The sequence below is a fragment of the Oncorhynchus mykiss genome, chromosome 11 (genome assembly GCF_057628025.1).
Source record: "Oncorhynchus mykiss isolate SJ-2025 chromosome 11, ASM5762802v1, whole genome shotgun sequence".
In the NCBI taxonomy this organism is placed as follows: Eukaryota; Metazoa; Chordata; class Actinopteri; order Salmoniformes; family Salmonidae; genus Oncorhynchus; species Oncorhynchus mykiss.
This window is the reverse complement of record NC_143032.1, coordinates 52,242,610-52,269,555: the sequence shown is the minus strand read 5'-3', so window position 1 is coordinate 52,269,555 and position 26,946 is coordinate 52,242,610. Positions and strand designations below refer to the sequence as shown.

Sequence of the window (26,946 nt, the reverse complement as noted above, 5' to 3'; positions counted from 1 at the left end):
GGGGGGATTTCATGTAATGGACATACACAAAATTATCCAAATTGGTGAAGTGAAATGAAAAAAAAACTTGTTCTTGTTTAAAAATTATTTGTAAAAAAAAATGGAAAAGTGGTGCGTGCATATGTATTCACCCCCTTTGCTATGAAACCCCTGAATAAGATCTGGTGCAACCAATTACCTTCAGAAGTCAAATAATGAGTTAGATTGCACCCAGGTGGACTTTATTTAAGTGTCACATGATCTGTCACATGATCTCAGTATATATACACCTGTTCTGAAAGGCCCCAGAATCTGCAACACCACTAAGCAAGGGGCACCAACAATGAAGCTGCACCATGAAGTCCAAGGAGCTCTCCAAACAGGTCAGGGACAAAGTTGTGGAGAAGTACAGATCAGGGTTAGGTTATAAAAAAAATATCAGCAACTTTGAACATCCCACGGAGCACCATTAAATTCATTATTAAAAAATGGAAAGAATTTGGCACCACAACAGAGGGCCACCCACCAAGAGAGGGCCACCCACCAAAACTCACGGACCATGCAAGGAGGGCATGAATCTGACAGGCAACAAAGAAACCAAAGATAACCCTGAAGGAGCTGCAAAGCTCCACAGCGGATATTGGAGTATCTGTCCATAGGACCACTTTAAGCCATACACTCCACAGAGCTGAGTGGCCAGAAAAAAATAAGCAAACGTTTGGTGTTTGAGAAAAGGCACGTGGGAAACTCCCCAAACATTTGGAAAAAGGTACTCTGGTCAGATGAGACAAAATTTGTGCTTTTTGGCCATCGGAGACGCTAGGTCTGGTGCAAACCCAACACCTCTCATCACCCCGAGAACACCATCCCCACCTTGAAGCATGGCGGTGGCAGCATTATGCTCTGGGGATGTTTTTCATCGGCAGGGACTGGGAAACTGGTCAGAATGGAAGGAATGATGGATGGTGCTAAATACAGGGAAATTATTGAGGGAAACCTGTCTCAGTCTTCCAGAGATTTGAGACGGGGGGTGAATAGTTATGCATGCTCAAGTCTTCTGTTTTTTTGTCTTATTTCTTGTTTGTTTCACACAAAAAATATATTTTGCTCTTCAAAGTGGTAGGCATAATGTGTAAATCAAATGATACAACCCCAAAAATCCAATTTAATTCCAGGTTATAAGGCAGCAAAATAGGAAAAATGCCAAGGGGGGTGAATGTCACTTTCTGTCCATGTGTCACTGTTTGTGTCTTCAATTTTGTCTCTCAACCTGTGTGCACGTACTTTGTAAACGTTCAATCATGTGCTAGGTTGTAGCAACCTCGTGATGGGTATAGGGACAATTTGTGTATCATGTAGTAGCATAAATCTATTACTGTTACATTGAACTGGCTGAATGGAATATGAATGACAGTCATCCGATATGCTGTAATAGAAATAAGGCCATCCCCATAAAAAAAGTTGTCCTCCCTCATCTTAAATGGTACTGACCACCACTGCTGTCTACAATATTGTGGGGCATATTTTCCACCTTTCCCCGACAGCATTAGACAGTGTCACAATTAGCATGATTAATAATCCCATTAAATTAGTGTCTGTTAATCCAGAATTAGCCTTTGAGCACAGGAGGACAGGCTAAGATCATCCTATTCATCACAAGGCTGCCTTGTCTTTGCCTGGTCTAACTGACAGCCTGGTAATGTGGCCTTCAGTTCAGGAGGTCTGCTCAAATGTGAAGGCTGCTGTTTCTGATTGAGGTGTTAGGGCGGAGAGACAGCCGTCGTTGGCACGTCTGTCTGTCTGTCTGTCTGTCTGTCTGTCTGTCTGTCTGTCTGTCTGTCTGTCTGTCTGTCTGTCTGTCCACGTTAGGAACCTGTGTTCACATCATCAGCCTCGTCATCCATCAGCCCTGATAACTGCTTCTCCTACGTCTCAGTCTCAGACAGCCCAGCAGATGGGACACTCAGATAGCATGGTAGAGCGGGCTCAGATTGGATGTTTCGATCTACAGAAATAAATAGTATTATATTGTATCTCTGTGGTTCAATCTTTCTGATGTCATCTTGGGATAGTCAAAAAACATTTTCTCTGTTTTGTTGTTTCAATTACCCTTTCCGAATGGGGCCTAATCATATGGATGTTTACTGCTAACATAGAAGCAAACATATTTTCAATTTTGTACTTACAATAACTGATAAACAATATTTAAAAATAATAATAATCTTGGTAACATGTTGGTTTTTTTTCATCCCGGACACTTATGTAAATAATATATATGTACATACACAATACCAGTCAAACGTTTGGACACACCTACTCATTCAATGGTTTTTCTTTATTTAGACTATTTTCCACATTGTAGAATAATAGTGAAGACATCAAAACTATGAAATAACACATGGAATCATGTAGTAAACAAAAAAGTGTTAAACAAATCAAAATATATTTTAGATTTGACATTCTTCAAAGTAGCCACCCTTTGCCTTGATGACAACTTTGCACTCTTGGCACACTCAAGTTCTTCCACATCGATCTCGACAAACCACCTCGCTTTGTGCACGGGGACATTGTCATGCTGAAACAGGAAAGGGCCTTCCCCAAACTATTGCCACAAAGTTGGAAGCACAGAATCCTCTAGAATGTTATTGTATGCTGTAGCGTTAAGATTTCCCTTCACTGGAACTAAGGGGCCCGAACCATGGAAAATAGCCCCAGACCATTATTCCTCCTCCACCAAACTTTACAGTTGGCAATATGCATTGGAGCAGGTAGCGTCAGTCGGACTGCCAGATGCTGAAGCGTGATTCATCACGCCGATGCTTGGAATTGTGCATGGTGATATTAGGCGTGTGTGCAGCTGCTCGGCCATGGAAACCCATTTCAGGAAGCTCCCAACAAACAGTTTATGTGCTGACATTGCTTCCAGAGGCAGTTTGGAACTCGGTAGTGAGTGCTGCAACCTCGGACAGACGATTTGTATGCGCTACGAGCTTCAACATTCGGCGGTCCGGTTCTGTGAGTGTTATACGTAATGACATTTAGGCCTACAGTACGTGCGCACACAGAGACTTATGCTCATGGAACGAGAGATGCGTTGATATCATGAATCTGACACCATCCTATTAAGAAATGTTGTTGTAGTAAAAATAAAACAAATTGCCTGTTTTTGTTGTTTTGATTACAAACCAAACTTCTAAGAATGATTGACCATCCTTTTGGCTTTGTGAGAACGTCCATGGCTCACATGCAATGCAATTGTGGAGCCGTCTGCTAAATCTATAGAAGTGAGAATGAGATCTGTAAAGGTTCCTTGATGTTTATAAAATATTACATTTGGGAGCAGTGGAACGGTGAGTGGACATTCCCCATTTCTCTTTACATTGGATCTTTGTCCAGCTCCGGTGAAACGTTTGGATGTGCCTAAAACCCTCCATAGTCTACATTGCTTTAATATTATATGCCCATGGGGAGCAATTACGGTGCATGTAGCTACGGTATATTTAGACATAGCCTTTGGATTAGAATTTGATTCCAATTATTCACTGTCTTTTTCTTATCAGTAGTGAATAGTGCTTAATTCTAGAGCTACAGGACGCCTGATATGTCCAGGAGTGATAAGTAGAATTGTAGTCTTTATCTGCTGTTGTTTAGTACTGTCTTTTTGCTAGCGCAGGCCAACTACTTTAAGTGCTGTCTGTCTTCCCAGTAGCCTACTTGGTGTGTGAACTGCTGACTGCTATTAACTTGCAAATGATTGTTGACAGATCAACCAGGATTAAGGGGCAGGGCAATTTGTGACTGTTGCTGTTTTGGTAATCAGTGGCTGTATTGGATGTGGAGTGGTTTCTCCACTCCTAGGCAATCAGCAATTAGTACCGGGAGGTGTGCTCTTCATCTTTTCAAGGCAATTAGCAATTAGTATTAGTACTTCATTCTCCCCTGTTTTGTCAGCGGCGGTCTCATCGCAAAACTAACACAGTTCTGCGGAGTTGTTCTGCGGAGTTGTTCGAGGAAGGAAAGAGAGGAAGTCTCCATCCCACTCTCTCACTTCAGTATCTCTTACCTTGTTATTTTCAGATGATCTCATTTTGCTCATTTGTAGCTTTGGGAACTATGTGTGTGTTTTCTATACCTGTTCACTCCTCCCCCTGTAGGCTTTACAGACGCTCCCCACACCTTGACTGCAACCCTTCAAATTGAGTGTACCCTGCGCGCACAACCCATGTGAAAGTCTGTGTCTCTGGCATCGTTTGGAATTGCTGAGCTGCGATCAAGAACCCCAATTTAATCTCAGTTAAAACTGCCCTTCAGCTACTGTCTCCTGACAGAGACATGGATCACCCCAGAGAACACTGCTACTCCAGCTGCTCTCTCTTCATCTGACTACATTTTTTCTCATAGTCCGAGAGCATCTGGTCGTCGCAATGGTGGCACAGGTCTCCCTCTCTCACCTGTCCATCTCCTCATTTGAATTTCATGATGTCACTGTCACTTGACCACTCAAGCTTAACATTGTTGCCATCTATCGCCCACCCGGTGACCTTAGAGTTCCTCAATGAGCTTGACACCTTGATTAGCACATTTCCCGACGATGGTTCACCACTCTTTGTACTTGGCGACTTCAACCTCCTGACGTCTGCCTTCTATTAATTTCTTTCCAACTCTCTCTTTTGACCTCACCCTGTTCTCAGTCCCCTCCCACTCACAAGGCAGGCAATATGCTTCACCTTATCTTCACTAGAGGCTGCTCGCCTTCTAATCTCACTGCAACCCCTGTCCAGGTCTTTGATCCATACTTTGTTTCCTTTTCTGTCTCCCTTTCCTCCAACCCTAGCCACTCACCCCTTACCCAGATGGTCATGCGCCTTCGCAATCTTCTCTCTCTCTTGCCTACTACACTCTCCTCTTCTATCCTATCCTATCATCTCTCCCTTCTGCTAAGTCCTTCTCCGGTCTCCTGATTCTGCCTCTCTCCTCCCTTTCCGAATCCTATGACTCACACTGTCCCCTTTCCTCCTGGCAGGCTCGGCCTCCCCTCCTGCTCCGTGTGGCTGAGTGACTCATGGTGAGCTTACAGAACAGGGCTGTGGGCAGCTAAGCAAAACTGGAGGAAAACAAAACTTCCGCAGGACCTATCATCCTTCCACCCTCTTCTCTACCTTCTCTTCTTCTGTATCTGCTGTAGCCACTTTCTATCACTATAAATTTCAAGCTTCTGCCTCTAACACTAAGAAACTAGTCCACATTCTCCTCCCTCCTTAATTCTCCACCCCCTCCCTCCTCCCTCTCTGAGGACGACTTTGTCAACCACTTTGAAAAGAAGGTTGACGACATCCGCTCATCCTTCTCTTAGCCTATTGGGGCAGCAAGTAGCCTAGTGATTAGAGCATTGGGCCAGTAACCGAAAGGTTGCTGACAAGGTACAAATCTTCTGTTCTGCCCCTGAACAAGGCAGTTAACTTGGTAGTCCATCATTGCAAATAATAATTTGTTCTTCTCTGACTTCCCTAGTTAAATAAAGGTGAAAAAAATGATATATACGTCAGCTTTTACGTTCATTCTTCCTGCTGTGAAAATAGCATAAATATTTCTGACACACCCCCAAACCTATAGTGCCACCGCCAGCGCTAATATTTACCATTGCATTAGGTTTGTTATAGAGCCCGTAGAGCCCGTAGACATTAACCTTTCTGATCTCCCCATCCCGGATCCGGGATCGTGAATACAGACTCAAGCTCATTACCATAACGCAACGTTAACTATTCATGAAAATCGCAAATGAAATGAAATAAATATGCTAGCTCTCAAGCTTAGCCTTTTGTTAACAACACTGTCATCTCAGATTTTCAAAATATGCTTCTCAACCATTGCAAAACAAGCATTTGTGTAACAGTATTGATGGCTAACGTAGCATTTAGCGTAGCATTTAGCATTAGCATTCAGCTGGCAACATTTACACAAAAAAACAGAAAAGCATTCAAATAAAATCATTTACCTTTGAAGAACTTCAGATGTTTTCAATGAGGAGACTCAGATAGCAAATGTTCAGTTTTTCCTGAAAGATTATTTGTTTAGGACAAATCGCTCCGTTTTCTGCGTCATGTTTAGCTATGAAAAAACCCTTGTATCCAGGATTGTGTAAATCTATCAGCAAGCTCATTAGCATAACACAACGTTAACTATTCATGAAAATCGCAAATGAAATTAAATAAATATGCCATCTCTCAAGCTTAGCCTTTTGTAAACAACACTGTCATCTCAGATTTTCAAAATATGCTTCTCAACCATAGGAAAACAATCATTTGTGTAAAAGTAGCTAGCTTGCGTAGCATTTAGCGTTAGCATTTAGCGTTAGCATTAGCGTTAGCATCCAGCACGCAACATTTCAACAAAAACATAAAAGCCTTCAAATAAAATCATTTACCTTTGAAGAACTTCAGATGTTTTCAATGAGGAGACTCTCAGTTAGATAGCAGATGCTCAGTTTTTCCAAAAAGATTCTTTGTGTATTAGAAATAGCTCCGTTTTGTACATCACATTTGGCTACCAAAAAAAAATGAAAATTCAGTCCTCAAAACGCGAACTTTTTTCCAAATTAACTCCATAATATCGACTGAAAACATGGCAAACGTTGTTTAGAATCAATCCTCAAGGTGTTTTTCACATATCTCTTCGATGATATATCGTTCGTGGAAGTGTGCTTTCTCTCCTGAATCCCAGGAGAAAATGCCCGCACCTGAAGATTACGCACAAATTTAGACAAAGGACACCGGGCGGACCCCTGGAAAATGTAGTCTCTTATGGCCAATCTTCCAATGATATGCCTACAAATACGTCACAATGCTGCCGAAATCTTGGGGAAACGGCAGAAGGTCTAAGCTTATTCCTGTCGCATTCACAGCCATATAAGGAGACATTAGAAAACAGAGCTTCAGAAATTCTGCTCATTTCCTGTTTGATGTATCAACTTGTTTTCGCCTGTAGAATGAGTTCTGGGGCACTTACAGACAAAATCTTTGCAGATTCTGAAACTTCAGAATGTTTTCTTTCCAAAACTGCCAAGAATATGCATAGTCGAGCATCTTTTCGTGACAAAATATCGCGCTTAAAACGGGAACGTTTTTTATCCAAAAATGAAATAGCGCCCCTAGAGATGCAACTGGTTAAAATAAAAGGAAAAGCTGCACACTCTAATACAGTGGTCACAAACCGGTCAGATCGACCGGTTGATCTTCAAGGCAGAAAAGCCAACGATAAAGGCTTGCGCTTTTATTTTTTTATTTTGTCTTGCGCTGTTGTTGGTAGTTGCACTTGATTCAGAAGCCCTGTGTCAGGTGCCGGGTAGGCCAAGTGTTTCCATTTTGAACCATTTCATTTGCCTGAAGGGACAAACCAGGAGAGCGTCCACGACCCCACAGCAAAGTTTGATACTAGCCTACGTGAGATTTAATTAAAAAACATGTATGGATATAGAAAGATCATAAATATTTATGATCCTTTTATATCCATTCATGCTTTTTTTTAATGACATTTAGCATACACAAACCTAGCATATTTACAATAGATAGCAAAATCACAAATAGCCTACATCACAAGACTACTAAACTGACACTCAATTATCTTGTTCATGTTCCCTTCTCTCCCTATTAAGCCCATCAATCCTCTGCTCTCCTGGTGATAAATATCCTTCTCTGTGGGCTTATGAGCAGAAAAGCTGAGCAGTTTTCTATGTAGTGTTCGGTTCTAATTATCAGAGTAAGAACTCGACGGACACTATGAAAGCTTAGACCAAGTTTATTCTTCCCAGAGGATCGAACAGCTGAACCGACAAAAACATGTTTACTATTGTGGTGGTATATGTACCTCACTCTGGGTGGAGTTTCCTCCTTCTCGCTAAACATTGTATCTTTATTGCTAGGCAGGAAACTAAGTGATACGGGCAATAAATTGTTCCTTTTCCCTTAACGGGACCTGACCTGACCTCAACCCCCTTCCTCACTAATCCATGTCTCTCTCCCCTTACCAATGCCTGCCACATGTGATCGTTTTCCCTACACTCAGTACATTCCAAGCTTAATTGCACCCACCCATATACCTTCCTCCTACAGCTATCCATTCACGTATGGTGTAGACCCTCAGCTATGGCACCCCTCGTGTCTCTATTATAACTAATGATGAATAATATTTAAAGTTCAGAAATCCAAAGCCATCAGTAGTAAATAGTAGTAAAAGGTCCCTGATACAATAGCAGTAGCACAGTGTTGTTTTGGCCCTATCAAAAGACAGTGTAGCAGAGAGAGAGAGACCTTGCTGTGTTTACAGGCCTGGCTCTCTCAGATGAACACAATTGTTTTCCTCTGTGTACAGTACCTCCAGCCTGATACCATGCTATTGCCTGCTCCCTTCTCCCTAGTGGAGAGACTGGGCCGATGTGTGTGTTAGCTCTAAAATGTCATGGGTGACAGGGCAGTGGTTAAGTGTAGCTTTTCTCTGCAAAGCCTCATTGAGGCTTGAAGGACAAAATACATGCTCAACATGTGAAAAATGGGTCTAAGATTTCTTCCATCCATTGTATATTTCCCTGATTTCCCTCCTGGGAGGTCCAGTGCAGTCTAGTCCAGATAGAGAAAGGCCAGGTAGCGGCTTGGCCCAGGAGAGAGGTTCCTAGCCCAGCACAGCACTGGGCTCCATGGGACTCAGATATACATTCCAAACCACCTGTAAAAAGAGGGCTCTCTTCCAGTTCCTCTGATGGAATCCTGGCAACGGATAACACTATGTTTACAATGCAGGCGGAGGGAGGGAGGAGGGGAGGCAGAGGGGAGGAGGCTGCGTGATAGATGCACTCCATCTAGATATGTCTGTCACCAGATTTGTCCTCTCTCAATCCCCGTTGCCATGTTTTCACAAGAAATGCCAATTCTTTCAACAATTTCAGTTGTCCTGTTTACCCTCACTGTTAAGAACAGATCAGATTCTCCTGATGTTTTCACAGTTTTTAAGCCATTCAATGAATTTGCTGCCACGCTCTGAATGACCACTGTCCTCAATGCTGTGATGTGTTAATCATTAAAACCACATTAACTCCCCTGGATTGATGGCTGCTATTGGGGTGACGGCTTTAGGTGTTGCCTCTATTCCCTCTCTACTTTAAGCCAAAGTCCACATCTCTGTTTATCTGTCACCAGCTGCTGTTGTGACACATGTACAGTGGGGCAAAAAAGTATTTAGTCAGCCACCAATTGTGCAAGTTCTCCCACTTAAAAAGATGAGAGAGGCCTGTAATTTTCATCATAGGTACACTTCACTATGACAGAAAAAATGAGAAAATAAAATCCAGAAAATCACATTGTAGGATTTTTATGAATTGATTTGCAAATTATGGTGGAAAATAAGTATTTGGTCACCTACAAACAAGCAAGATTTCTGGCTCTCACAGACCTGTAACTTCTTCGTTAAGAGGCTCCTCCTCCACTAGTTACCTGTATTAATGGCACCGGTTTGAACTTGTTATCAGTATAAAAGACACCTGTCCACAACCTCAAACAGTCACACTCCAAACTCCACTATGGCCAAGACCAAAGAGCTGTCAAAGAACACCAGAAACAAAATTGTAGACCTGCACCAGGCTGGGAAGACTGAATCTGCAATAGGTAAGCAGCTTGATTTGAAGAAATCAACTGTGGGAGCAATTATTAGGAAATGGAAGACATACAAGACCACTGAACATTTCAAGGAATGGTATAATAAGTAGCCTAGACTCTACTATTATGTGAGTATTTAGTAACTTTACGTGTGTACCTTTAGTTAGCTGGACACATGAACCTGTTGGGAGGGTGTTGGTTGTAAACTGATGAGTCTGTGTAAATAGAAGGCCAGTCAGTATTCTGTGCAGTTGTGTCACCCAGCCTGCTGCTCCTTGCTTTGCTAGTCACATTGCTGTATTGATTAATCACTGGTTAAATGATTAAAAATAGCCCCTCAGGGAGCAGAGATGGATGAAGACTCCACGCAACAGAGAGAGCCCCGCCTGTCTGGGTGGGTTAGCTAGCTACTGCACTGGGGCAGCAGTGAAAAAATCATTTGTGTAAGAATGGAATAGTCTCCCCCTGACACATTTCATAGACTGCAGGCAATGATGGGAAAACAAAATGATAGGAAAACAAACATAGCTATATATTGTATGTCCATGGTGCTGAAATCTAAAATGACCCCATGCAACAGAGAGGGTGTGTTAGTTAGCTCATTGGTGCAACAGCAGCCAGTAACGAAAGACAGAGTGAGAAAGACGACAGGATTGGGAGAGACATGGCTTCATGTGTCTCTGTCCATGGTGCTGAAATGTAAAAGTGACAACTTCCAATGCACGTTTACAATGGAAATTGTCTTTGCTCTTTATGGGCTCTTGAATTCTGGAACAGGGTGTTCCTTGCCCTCGCCTATATTAGAGAGAGACACACACTACTCCGGCTGTATGGAATGGTATTCCCATTCGGTCTATTGCTCTGCTGCTCTCTCTTTGGGGGGCCTGATGAGAAAGAATGGAGCAGAGAGGAGGGAAGGCGAGCGTTAGCTGCAGGAGACCAGGGGATAATGGGAAACAAATGCTCCTCTCCTCCAGCCTGCCTGTCAGACCCCGGCTCTGCTCTCTCCAACATAATCCTGTTATCCTGAACACAAGGAGAACTTTGGGTCAATATGCCCCTGCTCCCATCTGTCCATGGGCCAGAACCCACACTCTAAATTTAACAGCCCAAATGTACTGCTGCTACCACATCAACAGTGGTATATAGATGATAGATATCATCACGAGTGTGGTTCAATGCAGTCTTTGTCATGGTTGGATTCCTACAATGTAAAATATGACAGTAGTAAAATGGCTGTCTGTCTGGTGTGCTACAGTGCAGTAGCTTGCTGTTCTTTCCCAGACTCCTCATCAGGCGTGCTCAACATGTTATCCTCTCGTCAGGCATGTCCACATTAACCCAGCACATATTGTCTCTGTGCTCATTCAGTCAGTGGCAGTACATTGGGGTTGTTGGAAATAGTTCAGCACATACAGTCATGTACAGCGTCATCTGGAGAGGTTTGATTTGAATGGGAAGAAGTGAAACACCTTTATATACCCATAGAAAGGATTTTCTCTTTGTAGCGTAGTGTCTTTCCTGCCTGTTTTGCTCCTGTCAATGTAATCCACAGGGGAGCATGCTTGTCTTACATGCCTGTGGTGGAGTTTTGCATGTGTAAGCATCTCACAGGCAATCCTTCAATGCCTTTCAGCAGGAAGAGAAAGCATGTCCGTGTTTGATCAGGGGGAGTGTATGCTGTATATCCCATCTCTGGGTAGATCTCAATGGGATCTGAATAGGGATCTGTATATTACATGACTGCCGGTGGAAATGACGTACCTTACTGCACCTCTTCCTTTGTAAAAGCTGCTAAGTAGGCTTCTGATCATTTGATCAGAGCGGCAGCGTTATGTTATTTAGATTTTATTGACTAAACATCTATGCGGTGCCTTTTAGCAGAAAAAACCCCCACCATCACAGATGATTATCTTCTGCTTACGTCTCAGCTCATTTTCAGCGGTGGAATCGCCCTCCGTGGTAGGCTTCTTCACATCGAAAACAATGATCATTTTTGCTGTGCCGCAAACACGGAGAAAGAAGTGTCTTTTAATGCTGAAATGAGGTTTAATAATTGATGAGGAGCCTCCACTAAGGCTCTCTGCTTTTCTCACAGGGGTCATGAAAACAATATGGGCCCTAGATCTCTTATGTGGAGAAATGACAGAATAAGCGTTGTTGCAGTGGGGGGTTGGATGTCACTATGACATACAGATCCAATTCACCACAGGAACCAGCGATGACTTCAGCTCCAGCTTCCTCAGTCCCCAACCCCCCCTCCCCTATTCCCCACCCCCCCTCGCCCCCCCTACCTTCCCTTCTCCATTCCTTTCCCTCGAAGCTCATAAAGCTTTTACTGTCTGTATTTCCAATGGGACCCATTGATTTCTTCGGCGATAGGTGTGGATTGTGTCCATCACAGCAGTAAAGCTATCGTTTCTCCATTAAGCCTCTTGTTCATCCCCACACACAATGAAAGGCAAACATTGCTTAACTATCTGCTCCTGTTAGGACTTCATCATCGTGGAGTTTTTTTCACCTCGAAACCAAGACCCACTGACATTAAATCTGCCCCCTTAGCATTAAATCCAGTATCTCTCGGGGGATTGCGTTTTGAATGTCATGATCTAGGGATATCAACTAAGAGAGTTTACTGAAAGCGTGCCTTTTTAGAGTAGATAGATCTGGAGTGGAGTGGCTCTCATAAACCTATTGACAGACAAAAAAATGGATCAACTTCAAATAAAGCTTTTGCTTTCTCCTCTTCTTACATTTTTTTTGTATATATTTTTTTTGTACAGTAGTACAGTTGTCGTAATTCAAGCAGAAAAAGATCTCTACACACCAGAAATGTTGTAATATCTTGGCCCGGCCCCAAGTGTGTTCACAGCTTGCAACTCTCCAACATGTAGTGTGTGCGCCAGCCATGCCGGGGAGCATCATGTCTCCCTCAACTTAACCCCCACATCTACGTTTACAACATGTTTATCACGTTGTAGCATAAGCATATAGAAGCAATAGAAGCGTTGAATAAAATGTATTTGCATTGCATTGTATATACAGTAAACTGGCATATCTGAGGTTGCTACTAATGTGTTTCCCTTGCCAAAATATTGCCTTCCCCGAATAGAGGCATAGATAAACATTCAGGGTTGAAGGGCGCGGTGGTTTATCCAGTCGATCAGATGTTTTAGAGACAGCTGGGAGTGGGAGGAGGGGGAAGGGGGATGTGTGAAACACCAATTTGTATGTGTTTTCGCCTGCTTTTTCAGCAGCCCTAGGTCCCTCTCGCAATTACAGACGATATACATTGGGCTGCGCTGAAATGGCCTAGGAGAAGATCTGGCCCGTCTGTAAAGTGTTACATGCTTCATAAACACCAGCGCTTCTCTCTGTTACTCTTAGCGTCACTGACATGAATTTGTATCCTGATAGAGTTGGATCTTGGAGAGGGGAAGAGGTGGATGGAGAAAGAAAGGGGGGTCGGGGGTTGTGGTCGCTGGGAATGGGGATGTGATGGAGTAAGCTGGAGAGAGAGTTAGGGGGTGGGCTATCAGCTCTGACAACATGAAGGATGAGCTGTAGATCTGAATATCACAGGAAGGTAATTCATTTATGTCAGCCATCAGGCCTCCAGTTAAAATACACTTGGGGGAGTTTTTGTCATTACGTCATATTGATAGCAATAGGAATTAAACAAGATCTTGGAATTTTTGTAGCACACCAAAAGAAAACGGTTTTGTTTATTGCTACCATTTTTCATCCCCAAACACAATGTCCGATAAGCACCGTCTTCAATGTAAATAAGTGTCTACCCTCCTCCTCTCTCTGTGTGCTTCTCCAGGCCAACGATGCCTCAGGCAACACCTGGAACTGGCTCTACTTCATCCCCCTCATCATCATCGGATCCTTCTTCATGCTCAACCTGGTCCTGGGAGTCCTGTCTGGGTAAGAGTCAACATCACACATGTCCATGACCCAATGACACTATCTCTGTCTGTGGGAAAGGTGACGTTAACAGCCCACCATTATGAAACATGCGGTACATTGCTCTTTACCAGCCATTTCACTTTCCTGCTGGCTCTGTTTAATGTGAAGCTTCTGTCTGACTACATCGACATGGCTTTAGCCTAATCGAATGGTAGAAGGGTTGCAAAGGGTCTGAAACTTTCCAGTCAATTTCTGGAATTTTTCTGGAAAGTTTCCATGGGAAGTTAAGTTTTGATTAAATTCATCAAAAAAGTTAGCTTATAGCAGTGAACCTTTTTGCACTGGTGACAGTGCTGCGGACATGAAGGCTGCTTGGTCTAAAGTGGAGGAGTCCTACCCTCACATCACACCCATTGGCTGTGCTGCTAATGCATTGAATCTGCTCCACAAGGACATCATGGCACTGAAAACAATGGATACACTCTACAAGAAATCCAAGGAAATGGTTAAGTATGTGAAGGGTCATCAAGTTATAGCAGCAGTCTACTTCACCAAGCAACGTGAGAAGAATAAGAGCACCACATTGAAGCTGCCCAGCAACACCCGTTGGGGTGGTGTTGACATCATGTTTGACAGTCTCCTGGAGGGGAAGGAGTCTCTCCAAGAAATGGCCATATGACAGTCTGCTGATATAGACAGCCCCATCAAGAGGATCCTCCTGGATGATGTATTTTGGGAGAGAGTGGTAAGCAGCCTGAAACTCCTGAAACCTATAGCAGTAGCCATTGCACGGATTGAGGGAGACAATGCCATCCTGTCTGATGTTCAGACTCTGCAGATGTAAGAGAAGAAATAAGGACTGCCCTGCCCACTTCACTGCTGCTCCAAGCTGCAGTTCTGAAAAAAATAAAATAAGGTAAAAGGTTTATGTTTCTGTCTCCATATGATATGGTAAATATATATAATGCAAAAAACATCTACATTTAAATGGTATTAATATTAATTAGCATTTATTTTAGTTAATTTCCATATATTACCATGAATTCCTGTTAATTCCCAAGGAAAGTTTCCACCCCAAAATGTGCAACACCAAACGGGAGTATTCATTTATGTAGTGTACTGTGTTTATATTTTCCCTCTTTTCTCTATTTTCAAGTTCTAGTTACATTGTCTTGGGAGTGACCTGATTTGACCTGGACTGTTTTCAAACAGACAGTACAGTACAGAACAGTACAGAGCTCATTAGTGTTAGCTGTATTAGACTCCCTCATTAAGATTCACTACACAGCATAGTAAACCAGGTCAAAGCTGGAGGCAGAATACCCGCTGTCCTGAAAAGACAGTATCACAACTGTTGTCTGAATGTAGCACCCTGTTCTAATTACTGTCAAGGGAAATGAGGCAGGGCTTTTATTGCTCGTGTTAAATTGGTTTCCAACATTTACTGTCCTTACACTACAGTATGGCAGCCCCTGGACTGAAGGATGTTGCTCCCACAGGTATCCCTATATCATCCCTATATCATCATATTTGGAATTTAGATATTTTTTTCTCTGTTAATTGTTTTGAAGCCACAGGGCATGTTGACTGACTCTCTCTCTCTCTCTCTATCTCTCTCTCTCTCTCTCTCTCTCTCTCTCTCTCTCTCTCTCACTCACTCACTCACATACACAGTGGCAGAGCTTAATGGAAGGCCTCCTGATGAGTGCTGTGTGGTGTACTAGGTTGTGGTCTAGCTGCTATCGGGACATGAATTTATTACTTCTCTGAAAACAAATCTAATTCTCACTTGCTGTTCTATGCTCTTCTTTCAGTCTCTCTTTGATTTCAACCTTCTGCTTTCTCTCAGATCTTATTTTCCCGTCCTTCTACATTTTTACCTTCATTGTCGTTTTTCTCGGGGGGGGGTTATGTAGAAAACCTCACCCATATAGATTTACAGACGGTAAGGTTGACTGCTGTTTTTAGGTGAGGCTGTTCATTTGTATAAAACATTCTGGTTCTCAGTTGCACTAGTGTCTCTGCCCTTGATGATAAGTTAATAATTCTCCTCTCGTCTCGCAGTGTGACATCCATTCATTTAGCCACACTTTTATGCTCAAGGTGAGACTCCCTCAAAGACATTTCTCTTAGGAGAGTATTTGCATAATGCATAATCCTAACAAGTTGCATTGAGCTACTTAATGTCACGAGACACTGCTTCATTCTGTGACAGTTAATTGCGTATCCTCATGATGGCCACAGAAATGATAAATGATATACATATTTGAGAAATTACAAGCTGCAAAGTCTGATTGTGCTTGTTGTGTCTGTTTTGGTCGAAGTGTCCATCGTCTGCCTTGAGGGCCTTATACTGTATCCCTCTTTATCTGTTCTCTCTGTGTTCCTTTATCCTACTTCAAACAGCTCAAAGCATTCCCTAGTCTCCTGTTATCCCTGGCCCAACCCTGGCCATGCTCTGGGCCTGCTCTGCTCTCTCTAGTCTCGCTAGACCCTGGGAGAATCTTAATTGCATACTCCTCGCGTCCTCTCTCCTCGCCTCTTTCTCAAAACCCATTGGCTGATAAAGCAAGAGGTCCCTCCCCGCCAACCTTCTCCTCCAATGGGTTATAAGAAGAAGGCAAGGAGAGAGGACACGAGGAGTATGCAATTGAGATTCTTCCTCTGTCAGCTGTGTTTACTGTGCTCAGGAGGGTGAAAGGTCACTGATACACTGTGGCGGGGCTGTGTCACATTCTAAAGGGCACTGTCTGTCCTGGAGAGGGCCAGAGCTGCAGGCTGCAGCCACACACAGGGTTTAGAGGCCACAACTCCAGGGGCAGCGGTCAGAGGCAGCATGCGGGGTAGCAAGGCTCATATTTTATCCCATCACCACTCCTAATGCCGCTTGCCCTCCTGCCCTTCATCCTACCCTCCACCCCCAGATCACCCCATCAGGTCACTCTGTGAGGGATTTCAGTAGGCCAGCGGAAGTGCCACAGACAGCCCAGCTTGAGGCACCACCCTGCCTTTTTATCTCTCTCTCGCTTCTCTCCCTTTCTTTTTATCTCCTCCCTCCTTTCCTCTGTGTGGAGTAGAAGGTCAGTTCTTTCAGATCCTTCCCAGCAGGGTCATTTCTGTCAGTCAGTCAGGTAGAGGCCCATGCTGTGTCCTGTAGCTTCACCACTACTATCTGTACTGTAATTGAATATATATATACATACTGTACCACTCAGTCTCAACCTTGACCTCTGACTCATGTTCAGATCTTGTTGTTTATATTGTGTGGCATGTGTAGGCTACAGCTTTCACATTTGAATGGCTCAATTTAACATTTTCAAGCATAGTACCCCAGCTCTGAGCAGTGTGTGTGTCAGGGTTTACATTAGCCGATAATAGCCGGCTTTTGGCCGATTAAAAAATGTAAAACACAGATAAATAAAATTGGCAACAGGAAAGAACAAAAAATGCCATTGCGAAATAATACTTTTTTGCTTTTTCATTGATGGAAATACCAGCCGATGTAAATACATTTGACTGGTCATGCTTATCGGTCTATAGGTTAATTTACATAATTCCGTGGAATTCAATTGGCCCGCGTGTACAGTATATTCGTTATGTATCTTATCAAACGCCTACAGCATACATATACAGAGCCTTTGAGCGGAAAATCTGTCAGACATCTCAAACAGCAAATGCATAGACAACGGAAAGCAGTCTTCATCAGTGCGTCACACACCACTTTGCAATGAGCTGGACGCAGTATGCATTTAAAAAAAGACATGTATACTTAAAGTGGAACTGACAGCATTTTAGCAATATGAAATCTTTATGAAATCTGTTCATATAGACCCCAGGAAGAATATAACACTTTAAAAAAAATAAAGAATCTGACAAGCGAGCACTTATATATGGCCATTTTCACGTTTTCATAAATTCTTAGAATGTTTGGGAATTAAGTATACTAAGGCACTTGTGAAAATTCATTAGCAATTTAGAGTGGGAAAGCGGCCGTGCGTTTGGACAATTAATAGACACTTCAGTAAATAAAACATAATAAAAACATAGTGGGGCAAAAAAGTCTTTAGTCAGCCACCAATTGTGCAAGTTCTCCCACTTAAAAAGATGAGAGAGGCCTGTGATTTTCGTCATAGGTACACTTCAACTATGACATACAAATTGAGAAAAAAAATCCAGAAAATCACATTGTAACATTTTTAATGAATTTGCAAATTATGGTGGAAAATAAGTATTTGGTCAATAACAAAAGTTTATCTCAATACTTTGTTATATACCCTTTGTTGGCAATGACAGAGGTCAAACGTTTTCTGTATGTCTTCACAAGGTTTTCACACACTGTTGCTGGTATTTTGGCCCATTCCTCCATGCAGATCTCCTCTAGAGCAGAGATGTTTTGGGGCTGTTGCTGGGCAACACGGACTTTCAACTCCCTCCAAAGATGTTCTATGGGGTTGAGATCTGGAGACTGGCTATGCCACTCCAGGACCTTGAAATGCTTCTTACGAAGCCACTCCTTCGTTGCCCCGGCGGTGTGTTTGGGATCATTGTCATGCTGAAAGACCCAGCCACGTTTCATCTTCAATGCCCTTGCTGATGGAAGGAGGTTTTCACTCAAAATCTCACGATACATGGCCCCATTCATTCTTTCCTTCACACGGATCAGTCGTCCTGGTCCCTTTGCAGAAAAACAGCCCCAAAGCATGATGTTTCCACCCCCATGCTTCACAGTAGGTATGGTGTTCTTTGGATGCAACTCAGCATTCTTTGTCCTCCAAACACGACAAGTTGAGTTTTTACCAAAAAGTTATGTTTTGGTTTCATCTGACCATATGACATTCTCCCAATCTTCTTCTGGATCATCCAAATGCTCTCTTGCAAACTTCAGACGGGCCTGGACATGTACTGGCTTAAGCAGGGGGACACGTCTGGCACTGCAGGATTTGAGTCCCTGGCGGCGTAGTGTGTTACTGATGGTAAGCTTTGTTACTTTGTTCCCAGCTCTCTGCAGGTCATTCACTAGGTCCCCCCGTGTGGTTCTGGGATGTTTGCTCACCGTTCTTGTGATCATTTTGACCCCACGGGGTGAGATCTTGCGTGGAGCCCCAGATCGAGGGAGATTATCAGTGGTCTTGTATGTCTTCCTAATTTCCTAATAATTGCTCCCACAGTTGATTTCTTCAAATCAAGCTGCTTACCTATTGCAGATTCAGTCTTCCCAGCCTGGTGCAGGTCTACAATTTTGTTTCTGGTGTCCTTTGACAGCTCTTTGGTCTTGGCCATAGTGGAGTTTGGAGTGTGACTGTTTGAGGTTGTGGACAGGTGTCTTTTATACTGATAACAAGTTCAAACAGGTGTCATTAATACAGGTAACGGGTGGAGGACAGTGGAGCCCCTTAAAGAAGAAGTTACAGTTCTGTGAGAGCCAGAAATCTTGCTTGTTTGTAGGTGACCAAATACTTATTTTCCACCATAATTGGCAAATTAATTCATTACAAATCCTACAATGTGATTTTCTGGATTATTTTTCTCTCATTTTGTCTGTCATAGTTGAAGTGTACCTATGATGAAAATCACAGGCCTCTCTCATCTTTTTAAGTGGGAGAACTTGCACAATTGGTGGCTGACTAAATACTTTTTTGCCCCACTGTATGTCTCATCCAGGACCAGAGTCTATGCAGACCGCTGCGCCATTGCCAATCAGAGCTACAATAGGCCTTTATGCAAACAAGCCATTTGCACACAGGCCTGCCATCACTCACTTTGAACTGGACTGTGTGTTTACAGGCAGTTGCAACAGTGTGACTTCAGATCATTAGAACACATTCATCAAAAGTCACAAAATACACCTGAATATTTCTGCAAATATGTAAACACTACTTGGGAGTCCTCTTACATTTGGGAAATGTACAGTCCTATTGATCAAACCTAATCCCTCAGTTATGCAAGATCAACAACGAATGCTAGCCAGAGAAGGATGATCTAACATCTAACGAAGGAACATTAGATAAACCCTATCAAACTCTTTCAGCTAGTTGGCCATTACAATTGCACTGATAAACGATGGAGAATTGTAACTTACTCATCCTTTTGCAGCTTGCCTGACAAAAATGCATGCTTGTCCCAACCATGCACCCAAAGCTAACTGGCTAAAGTTGACTAGCTTTCTCTTGGGGAGTTTTCCACCCCCTGGCAGCCGCAAGTCTGCTAGTCTCTTGATTAACCCCCCCTGTGGCTGAATGAGCGGACATCAAAGGGATCAGTGGGTTGTGGAAGATGTGCTCCTCCCTCGGCCCAGGTGCCACACCCCTGTCTCGTGTGGGCCTCTGCAGCTGCCAGGCCCTCAGTACTGCAGCATAGAAATCAGAGACCCCTTCTGTGTTGAATCTCTCCGGCTGCATGAGGAAAAGCTGCCGATCCAGCCCCAAACTGCCAGCCCTTCTCAACAGAGCACATGCTGGTTCCCTCCAGCTGGACCCCTCCAGCCCAGAGGCATCTGCACCGCTTTGAGACAGAACACTGCCACCATGCTCTCCAGGTCCACGAGGCCTTGTTCCCCCTCCTGGACAGGCAGGTACTGCACTGTCGCCCTCAACCAGTGATGCCCCCTACCAATGCCATAGGGAGGATAGGGAGGATGCCGCCAAGTTGTTGATCAGCACCCTCCCTCTATATCACACTTGGGAGAGGAGTCACTTAAAATGTGTCAGCCTCGAAAGGACCGCTTGTATAGAGTGTATAGCTGCCCCGACAGAGGGCATCCCTGACAAATGCCCCACCCTACCCAGACTGGCCTACTGAGCCCTCCCCCACCTTAACCATACAAGAACCCTGGCATGCATCATTTTAACACAGGCCACAATCAAGCACACCGCCTTGCAATCTCCATAGACAAACATTGGCAGTTGAATGGCCCGTACAGAAGAGCTCAGTGACTTTCAATGTGGCACCGTCTTAGGATGCCAACAAGTCAGTTAGTAACATTTCTGCCCTGCTAGAGCTGCCCCAGTGAACTGTAAGTGCTGTAATTGTGAAGTGGAAACATCTAGGAGCAACAACGGCTCAGCCGCGAAGTGGTAGGCCGCACAAGCTCACAGAACCGGACCGCCGAGTGCTGAAGCCTGTAGTGTGTAAAAATCATCTGCAACACTCACTACCGAGTTCCAAACTGCCTCTGGAAGCAACGTCAGCACAATAACTGTTTGTCAGGAGCTTCATGAAATGGGTTTCCTTGGCCGAGCAGCCGCACACAAGCCTAATATCACCATGCACAATGCCAAGCATCGGCTGGAGTGGTGTAAAGCTTGCCGCCATTGGACTCTGGAGCAGTGGAAATGCGTTCTCTGGAGTGATGAATCACGCTTCACCACCTAGCAGTCCGATGGACGAATCTGGGTTTGGCGGATTCCAGGAGAACGCTTCCTGCCCCAATGCATAGCGCCAGTTGTAAAGTTTTTTTGGATGAGGAATAATGGCCTGGGGCTGTTTTCCATGGTTCAGGCTAGGCTCCTTAGTTCCAATGAAGGGACATCTTAATGCTACAGCATACAATGACATTCTTTGTGGCAGCAGTTTGGGGAAGGCCCTTTCCTGTTTCAGCGCTTTTAAACGGACCTCTGAGACTATCACAGTGCAGGTGCATTTATACGGAGACTTGATTACACACAGGTGGATTGTATTTATCATCATTAGTCATTTAGGTCAACATTGGATCATTCAGAGATCCTCACTGAACTTCTGGAGAGAGTTTGCTGCACTGAAAGTAAAGGGGCTGAATAATTTTGCACGCCCAATTTTTCAGTTTTTGATTTGTTAAAAAAGTTTGCAATATCCAATAAATGTCGTTCCACTTCATGATTGTGTCCCACTTGTTGTTGATTCTTCACAAAAAAATACAGTTTTATATCTTTATGTTTGAAGCCTGAAATGTGGCAAAAGGTCGCAAAGTTCAAGGGGGCCAAATACTTTCGCAAGGCTGTAATATGGCTTTTTTTCCTCTGGCTTCCTCAGTGATTTTACCCACGCACCTCTAGTAGTGAGCAGAACCTGAGAACACACAGGAGTTCTTCCCTATACAAATCAGAGAAGAACTCCACAACCTGCTCTCGCATCTCCCCCACAACAGAAGTGACTTACCCATCAGACAAACGTAAACAATGGATTTTCTTGGTTTCCCCACTCTGTTTTTCCAAACCAAAAAATAAAGAGCTGGGAGCATCCATTTCCTCAACATGGAAAATCTAGCTCTTACAAGTGCCCTTTTTGCTTTAATCTGAAAAAAGACCCTAGGTCCCTGCATAATTCAGATTATTTTGCAGCCCCAACGTACCCTGCCCCACCAGCTCAGCCTCCACCTCACTTATGCTACGCTGAAGCTCCCCCAAAGCTGTATACTGTGTAATCTTGTAAGAGCTTTACACCGGGCCTTGGTGAAACAGAGAACTGAGCCATGGCAGTGTGATGGTCTGAAAACCCAAGTGAGCGAATGGAGGCCCTCAATAGCTGATTCTTGAATGTATAGATATGATCCAGACGAGCTGTACTCACCCTACCTCATCCACCTCATCCACCCACATATACTAACAGCCTACCCTTACGCAACACCTTTAAAGAAGAATGTTGACACTCAGGCCCGGGGGAAAAACACTGCTACACCAGCACTAAGGTTTGGGCCATGGTTCAGCACCTCCGCCCCCTTCTACCAGGCCCCCCGATCCAGTCCATTAATCACAACCCACAGCCACCATTCATGATAAGGGAGCCTAACCTTAAAAGCGCCATAACAGGTGGTATGGAAAACAACAAAATCAGAAACCAGTAGAGGAGCCCATGAAGCCGCCGTGCCAGAAAAGAACTATCCATTTAAGCAGATTCTGAAGACGCACCCCTGTGAACCATTTCCTCAGCCTATACCACATCCTGGATGAGAGGACACTAAACCCCTCATTCTTCATTGTGTGTTGTACTGACCTTACAAACCTTCCAGGATCAGGAAAATAAGACACCAGAGGAACCTTCTTTTTCTCTTTTGTCTCCATCCCTTTAGTCTTCAACCTAGAAAGTTCTCTCACCATATATAATGGGCCCTTCACCTGGCTGGCTGTCGGCTCAAGTTCCAATGAGCCGTCTGAATACGAGGCCTCCTCGTCCTCCTCTCCCGCCAACTCATCCCGCTCTTTCTCCTCCTCCATTGGCATGGTACCGTCCTCCTTCTCCCCCGTCTGCCACTCCAGCACTTACCACCTGATCAGTGCATCCTCCCCAATGATGGGAATTATTTCCTGGGATGAGCCCACCTAGCTTTTGCCCAGCCACTCTTTTTTCAACTCTTTTCTTCTCCACCTTTTTCTTCTCCTTAGCCCCACCAGCTTGCTTACCGTTCGCCTCAGACCCAGTACTCACCTCCTACCCACCACCGGAGTCGCCGTTACTACAGAAACCTGCCTCTGCTCATGTTGCCCAGCTGCAACCACACTCACCTCCACCAACCCACTAGCTCCCACCCCCTGTCTTCCTACGCGGCCTGCGCACCACTACTTGGCCCTGCTCTATTCTCCTCTCCCCCGGTACCCCATCCAGTAGCCCGCCCCATAGCAGAGCTAACCCCAGCCTCTGCCTCCTGCGTACTAGCCAACGGTGTCGCCTGATTCCAGAAGGAATGGCTGCCGTTTTACGGGCTCCTAACCAATTGTGCTGTTTTGTGTGTTTTTTCGCGTTGTTTGTAACTTATTTTGTACAAAATGTTTCTGCTACCTTCTCTTAAGACCGAAAAAAGCTTCTGGATATCAGAACAGCGATTATTCACCTCGAACTGGGCAAAGATTTTTTCTTTAACGAGTCAGACGCAAAGGATTTACAGCTGCTACCGGACCAGGCCCAAATCCCTGTCAATCGCATGAAGAGGAGATGCCGATACAGGGGACGCAGATCCGGGTGCTTTGTGAGAATTTGTCGGCGAGTGGGTAACCTGCCTCTACCATCCGTCTTATTGGCCAACGTGCAATCATTGGAGAATAAACTGGATGAGCTCTGTTCGAGACTATCCTACCAACGGGACATTAAGAACTGTAATATCTTGTGTTTCACGAGTCGTGGCTGAATGACGACATAGATAATACAGTTGGCTGGGTTTTCCGTGCATCGGCAAGTTGGTGGGGGGGGGTGTATATTGGTCATGGCTCCCGAGTGGCACAGCAGTCTTAGGCACTGCATCTCAGTGCAAGAGACTTTACTACAGTCCCTGTTTTGAATACAGGCTACAGTATATCAAATCAAATCAAATCCAATTTATTTATGTAGCCCTTCGTACATCAGCTGATATCTCAAAGTGCTGCACAGAAACCCAGCCTAAAACCGCAAACAGCAAGCAATGCAGGTGTAGAAGCACGGTGGCTAGGAAAAACTCCCTAGAAAGGCCAAAACCTAGGAAGAAACCTAGAGAGGAACCAGGCTATATCACATCTGACCGTGATTGGGACTGCCATAGGGCGGCGTACAATTGACCCAGCGTCATCCGGTTTTGGCCGGGGTAGGCCGTCATTGGAAAATAAGATTTTTTAGTTAAATAAAGAAAAACAACTGCCGGAAACTGCAGCGCAATCAATAGGAGGTAAACAGTGGCTGGTGCTGAAAATATAGCTATCTTGTTATGCAAGTGTTGCACACCAACAAAACCTACACCAGTCGAGCAATTCATTTCAACAATAATCTTCATTTTAACTTGCAATGTATTCAATGCTTAAGTGTTACATTTCTAACTCGAAACAGCAGTACTGTATTTCTTCATCAACATCTTCATGCTTGCGTTAATAAAATAACAATAAAATAACAAAAAAAGACATTCAAATGTTGATGTTTATTTAAACTACATTTTAGTCGAACTTTACATTGAAATACAATGTAAAAATGAGCAGAATACAGTAAAGACCAGCACTCAATTTATTTAATCATTATTTTTTGCATTATTAGGCCTACTTTACAGTATTGTCGCCTACTGTACCTGTTCATTTTCCTTGTTTTTCGAGATGTGGAGAGTCAGGCGGCATCGGCGGAGAGTCAGGTGGAGAATGACACGTTCAAAAGGGCGAGGAACGAGATGGAGTCATAATCAATGCCAGGCACACCTGTGAGCTCTGGAATTCCACCTCTGACAGGCAGAGTCAACATACCTGGTGGGTTCGTCAGGTCGTTGGTTCACCCTGACATTTCCATTCCTCTTCTGACAACAGAACTTGACCAACTGTTCACCAGGCAGAGCAAGGGCCGCCCGGACCGTTATGCTGTTCTGCTATTCTAAGGATGTGTAACCGAAGAGAGATACCACGAGTGGGCACAGAATACAAACTGGGATGGATCCCGAGGAAAATGTGGCTTACCAGTGAACCTGCAGGTGTTCATCATTAATACGGTGTCTCAGGAGTTTCCGTCCATGACTGATGCAACCTGAAAATGCAGAGACAGAGTTAATGAGTACTTGAGGTCACCGAGAAAGTCTCGACATGGCCTGCTCTCCCTTATGTAAGGAATTAGGTACTTTCCCATGTTTACTACAGTATGTACTGTAGGCTATGTTTACTTGTCAGACGGCACGGTAGCCTAATAAACAAATGCAGGTGGCTTATATCTTTAAAATGCTTTAAATGCTTTGTTATTGATAAAATGTAAAAGCATTTACTGTATTTCTTCATCAGCATCTTTATGCTTTCGTTAATAAAATAATGATAAAAATACTCTTTCAAAATGCTGATGTTTATTTAGTTATGGATCCATAATGATTTACTATGGGAATAAATATAACTGATTTACAGAAATATTTGAACAAAGTTGTCTAATGAAGGCAAACCATTTAGAATCCTCCAATCCTCTTATGCTGTAGCCTACTCCCGGGCGTCACGTTGTACAGCGCCATATTTTCCATTCTATCCTAACGGAAACCCTGCGGGTTCCTTTTTTTTTTTTAATCTCAGAATAGAAATACCATAATATTAATCAAATTAATGAAACCAAATTTCTTAAAATCAATCCCATATACTATGTTATTACAAAAAAGCTTTTAAATTCTCTGGTAATGCCAATATGGAAGACTATCAAATGCTTCTCAAAGATGCCCTCTGGTGGTCAAACTAGCACTAACTTGCATTAACAAAAAAAATGGCTGACAATTAGATAACGTGCCACAGAATGCTGCAGCAGCCCTCAAGGTGTGCTGCAGCATGACGCAACTTTTAAAGAAGGAACCACTGTAAGCTACAGTACTGTTTTAACAGCATGGACTGGAATATGTTTTGGGATTCAACCAATGGCATTGAGGAGCATACCACATCAGTCATCGGCTTCATCAATAAGTGCATCGATGACGTCGTCCCCACAGTGACCATACGTACATACCCCAACCAGGTTCCATGAATTACAGGAAACATCTGCACTGAGCTAAAGGGTAGAGCTGACGCTTTCAAGGAGTGGGACTCTACCCGGACGCTTATGAGAAATGCCCTCCGATGAACCATCAAACAGGCAAAGCGTCAATACAGGACTAAGATGGAATCCTACTCCACCGGCTCTGATGCTCGTCGGATGTGGCAGGGCTTGCAAACTATTACGATCTACAAAGAGAAGCCCAGCCATAAGCAGCCAAGTGACACGAGCCTACCAGACGACCTAAATTACTTGTATGCGAGCTTCAAGGCAAGCAACACGGAAGCATGCATGAGAGCACCAGCCGCTCCGGACGACTGTGTGATCACGATCTCTGTAACCGATGTGAGTAAGACCTTTAAAGAGGACAACATAGACTAGACAGCAGGGCCAGACAGATTGGCAGGACGTGTATTCAAAGTATGCACTGAGTATGGCACGACAACGCTTATTCCCCCTCCGGAGACTGAAAAGATTTGGCATGGGTCCTCAGATCCTCAAAGTTATGCAGCTGCACCATTGAGAGCATTCCGGTTGGTTGAATCACCGCCTGCTATGGAAACTGCTCGGTATCCGACTGCAAGGTGCTACATATAGTGCATATTGCAAGGTAGTGCATATGGCCCAGTACATCACTGGGGCCAAGCTTCCTGATAGCCAGTACCTTTATACAATTCGGTGTCAGAGGAAGACCATAAAAAGCCTTTTTGATCCTAAAAGAGTCCAGTCACCCTAGTCATAGACGGTGCTCTCTGCTACGGCATGGCAAGCGGTGCCGGAGCGCAAAGTCTAGGTCCAAAAGGCTCCTTAACAGCTTCTACCCCCAAATCTTAAGACTGCTACTCGCTGTATATTATCTATGCATTGTCACTTTACCCCTCCCTAGATGTATATATTACCTCAATTACCTCGACTAGCCTGGACCCCCGTTCATTGACTCGGTACCGGTACACCCTGTATATAACCTTGTTATTGAATCTTACCTCTTATTTTTCTTAAA

At 44.0% G+C, this 26,946-nt stretch overlaps 1 protein-coding gene across 1 annotated transcript in view; it reads left to right on the top strand.

The window, feature by feature from the left end:
- Positions 1-26,946, top strand: part of LOC118936269 (voltage-dependent N-type calcium channel subunit alpha-1B) — a 146,754-nt gene that overhangs the window by 48,858 nt on the left and 70,950 nt on the right. Inside the window, exon 7 of the mRNA XM_090190400.1 lies at positions 13,450-13,553. Within this exon, the coding sequence (XP_090046526.1) occupies positions 13,450-13,553 (104 nt within the window). The remainder of the gene's footprint in view (positions 1-13,449; positions 13,554-26,946) is intronic.